This window comes from Hippocampus comes, unplaced genomic scaffold, assembly GCF_001891065.2.
Source record: "Hippocampus comes isolate QL1 unplaced genomic scaffold, H_comes_QL1_v1.1 scaffold159, whole genome shotgun sequence".
Taxonomy (NCBI): domain Eukaryota; kingdom Metazoa; phylum Chordata; class Actinopteri; order Syngnathiformes; family Syngnathidae; genus Hippocampus; species Hippocampus comes.
Genome location: NW_017805742.1, coordinates 1,731,813 through 1,735,699, shown reverse-complemented (window position 1 = coordinate 1,735,699; position 3,887 = coordinate 1,731,813). Strand labels below are relative to the sequence as shown.

At 50.9% G+C, this 3,887-nt stretch overlaps 1 protein-coding gene across 2 annotated transcripts in view; it reads right to left on the bottom strand.

Moving 5' to 3' along the window:
• LOC109524142 (uncharacterized) overlaps nt 1–3,632 on the bottom strand; it is a 5,855-nt gene extending 2,223 nt beyond the window's left edge. The window contains exons 1-3 of one of the 2 annotated variants that reach the window (XM_019883776.1): nt 3,434–3,632; nt 2,433–2,703; nt 43–1,725 (exon numbers count right to left, since the gene is read on the bottom strand). In XM_019883776.1, the coding sequence (XP_019739335.1) occupies nt 43–1,725; nt 2,433–2,697 (1,948 nt within the window). In that variant the 5' untranslated portion in view covers nt 2,698–2,703; nt 3,434–3,632. Of the gene's footprint in view, nt 1–42; nt 1,768–2,432; nt 2,704–3,433 lie in introns of both variants that reach the window. The other variant, XM_019883775.1, reaches the window with a different exon arrangement.
• Nucleotides 3,633–3,887: the final 255 nt, after the last annotated feature.

Genomic DNA, 3,887 nt, shown 5'->3' with positions numbered 1-3,887 from the left:
TGGGGGGGGGGGGGGGGGGGGGGGCGTAGAGCGGCGGGTTACCTCTGTGTTTTCCTTTTGCTCCGGTGTTGGGCTTCAACTCTTCAAATGTACATTTGGATTCATGGAATTGATTGCAGTGGCAGCCAATGCAAAAACAATGTCCCACGTTGCCTGAAGAGAACTCGGCCATTCTGGAATCGGCCAGGTTCACACAAAGTTGATGGCAGCTCCGATGACCGTCACCGCTGTCCTTTACGGTAACCGATTTCGTAGCCTCCGCGTTAGCGGAAGTCCAACGGGCTGTCGGCGGGATGCTCTCTGCTGCCGATGAGCCTGAGGAAGGAGTTTCTCCTTGGGATGCACCAGTGGGGACTTCAGCCTGTTGCACAACAAGACCGGAATCCCGCTGCGGGTTTTGATCAGCCACAGGTTCGGGAGCCCCATTTTCACCAAGTGCCTCTTTTGGCGATGCGGAATCACGTTGGGAACAAGTCGGAGGGTCCTTTTGTGAAGGAGCCGCGCCAGGGTCCCGTTTTGGAGTTTCCGTCATTTCAGGGCTTTGAACCGAATTCCTTGTTGGACTTGGCGAGGGTTTTGCCTTCCCAGTCGGGGTACTGAAAACGAGGCACCCATCTGACAACGGAGCAGAATCTGAGGAGGAAAATTTTCGGCCGCGGGTCGCATCACGGCTACCCTCACAACAGTCGTTCTTTTGTTTTGACAGCATGTCATTTTCAGGGTCCTCCGCAAGCATCCCGTTCCGCAATATCCAGTCCTTGCTCGGGATGAAGGCTGCTAAAGATTCCACAGACCACACTGATTCGTTCAGTTTCCTTTCACCTCGAGAGGTACCTAATTTATAAGGAACACTCCCGCAAGGGTTTTCACCTGGGTCCGTCACACGCTCATTTTCTTCATCGTTTCGGACTTCGCCTGAATCGTCAAACGAATGCGCGCCTCCATTTTGGGATTCACATGGCTTTTTGGAGTCGCGCATCCCCTCTGCTGCTGCACTCGCTCTTCCGGATCGCAGAAGCCCGGGACCCTTGTTTCTCTCAACGGCACTCTGACAAACAGGCCCTTCATCATCCTCGCTGTGAAAGACTGCGTTTTCGGAAGCTTTCGGCGGCAGCGCCGCCTCCTGTGGCGTGCTCGCTCTCCAGCACAGCACGATGTCACTGAGGGGGAGACGGCCTTCTTTGAGAACCTCATGGTCTTGTTGCGAGGCGCTACGCGCGGGGACCGGGCCACCTCCGGGGCTCAGCGACCACATACTACGAAGGTCATTCTTGCAGGGTGGGCCATTTTCCAGAGTGGCCACCTCTGCGAGGTCGCTGCCTTTTTGGAACGCTTCACCGCCCGACTCACCAGCCTCATTTTCTCCAGGACGGGGACTGCTTTTTTCGGCAACCTGGGCGTCCACGCCGACACAACTGGTGGGTTGAGGATACTCAGCAGAATCTTGCTTCGGTGAGCTCGAACTGCAAGACGGCGAAATTGAAGCCGTTCCTCTGCCCGAATCCAAAACCACATGGACGCTTCCCTCTTTGTCGCTAGCCGAGCCTTCGCTAGGTTCGGTTTGGACCTCCGAGTTGGCGGTTTCTCGCCCATAGGAAGGATAAGGAGAGCGAACTCTTCTCGTCTGGTACAGTGGGCCTTGAGCATGGGGCACGGGGTGGAGAAAGTGCCTGCTGTAGTCAACCGGTTGAAGGTGGGGGTGGGGCATGACGTATGCTGGAGCCTCTAAATAGGGGGGAGGCAATGGGGGCACAACCATTCCGTAGCCTGAGAGATGGTAGACAAATCGTTTCAAATGGGTCAATTTTTTTTAAGCTGTTCAAAAAAAAAAAAAAAACACTTAAACGAGTCAATTATCTGAGAACAGGCACACATTAAAACTGATCAAATGATGTCCATTCATATTAAGACACACGGGAAGCGCAGGGCGGGGGGGGTGACATCCAACTGTGCCAATCTGATGAACTGCATACATGCGGTGGTCAACTAGTCTTAATTCATCATATCACAATTCACCACAAGATGGTAGAAATGTTCCATTTGCACGTCGGCCTCAATTTGGGGATTTGGATTCATGGTGCCTCAATATTCAAATTTTAAGGGAGTTGATTTTTTTGGAGGGAAAAAAAAAGGAGTGATTTGGTCCATGATAGTATTTTTTTCATTGATCTGGTTTGGTAGTAATGATGAAAAATGTTTGCCCCCCTCCAGCATTTAAATTGCCCATCCCTGACCCTTAAACCAATTTGTTCAAATTGTCTGCATTTGAGTCAGCTTCTTTCTTTTTCAGACACAGGCATGTTTAAGAACCGCATTTTGGTTCCATTTTTATTCGTAATGCAATACATTTGAATAGAATATCCCAAACTTGTTGTGTATGGCGTTTACAGCACATCTGCCTATAAAAACAGTCGAGGCCTCTTAGTACTCACCCATTCCTGGGAAGCCGGAAAAGGGATTGTAGGAGAAGGGTACGGGCCACTGGTAGTGCAGAAACGGAGGTGGAGGCGGAGCAGGGACGTAGAAGACTGCTCGCGTCGACATCTGGGGATGGGCCGTCGATCCCGGGTCTTGGCTCGGGCCCTGCAGTCCTGGGTCCGACTGTCTGCTGGCGTTTGGTGCACAACCGGCGGCCCAATAGTGTCGCGCCCTGTCCAGTTGCGGCCGAGCCGTTGGGGGTCTGTTCACGGTCGCCATGGTAACCTTGAAAAAGGACAGACAAGGAAATTCCCATCACGGTTCATCAGTCCAACTCTTCTGCAAGAGTCAACGGTACACTAAGGCTATTGAGGCACGCACACAAAAGCACCGCTGAACACATCCGCAGAAGCAAATAAAACTGTTGAAATCGTCAACGATTTGAAGGCATTGCAAAAGGGTTGAAACGCCAACCTGCTTTCGACGCAAGTTGCACTTCCATCAAGGTGACCAATTTTGGTTAGCTTACTAATTATTATGCTGAAATGATGAATCATTCCTTCATGCTTGAACATTTGAGAAATTATGTTGCCGCATATATATCTCCTCAATCAATGCCTTGGTATTTCAACACCGTGGGCACTTTGTTCGTTGGCTATCAATGCGAAAGCAAATGTAAAACATTCAGCCCGAGATTGACGCAGCGCAGTTTTTGGGCAGCTGTTCAAAGTATGAAGCTCGTCTTGCAATCTCCGGCAAATACGATCTATCGAGCTCGATGACCATAAAATTCCACGGAAATGAGTTCATCAAACAAGGACGGTTTTTAATGTTCTTTTGACGATTGGCAATCGTACAAAATGAGGCTTCATGAGGCCAAAAAGCTACATGGAGTCGACCGAAATGCTTTCCTTTGAATAATTCTTGGCTTGGTATCCATTACATTTTCGTTTCCGGGAGAATCGCTCGGCCGCACCGGATTGCGTCACGGTCATCGAAAAAGAAGAGCGGTTACCTTGCGAGGAAAGCGTCAGCGGTAAACCGAGGAACTCCGAAGCAAGCCACGAAGGGTTCACAAGAAGCGGCGCGGGCGCACACCTGCGTTTAAGTGACTGCTTATCAAAGAAGCGTGCGCGGAGACTCGCCTCGCCTGGGCGGAAGTTCGGGCCCGGCCGACGGCGCTACCTCGCGCACGTCTTCTGGCCTTTGTCCACTAGGGGTAGTCCAAGTCGAGAAAGGCAGCGCATAGGCTCTGCTGCGCGTGCGTGACCGCGGCGGTGTTTGCACCTTCTTGTTTGTCAACACGCGCGGACGTTTACCTCGCGTCCATGACAATGTCACTTTGTAAGCGTTTGGACACAATTCTACTTAGTTTTGGATTGGCTCTTTTTCTTTTTTTTTGTCACTGCAAAAAAAAAAAAGAAAAAAAAAAGCACAGATGAACAGCGTCTTCAAAAGCATCCAGTTGG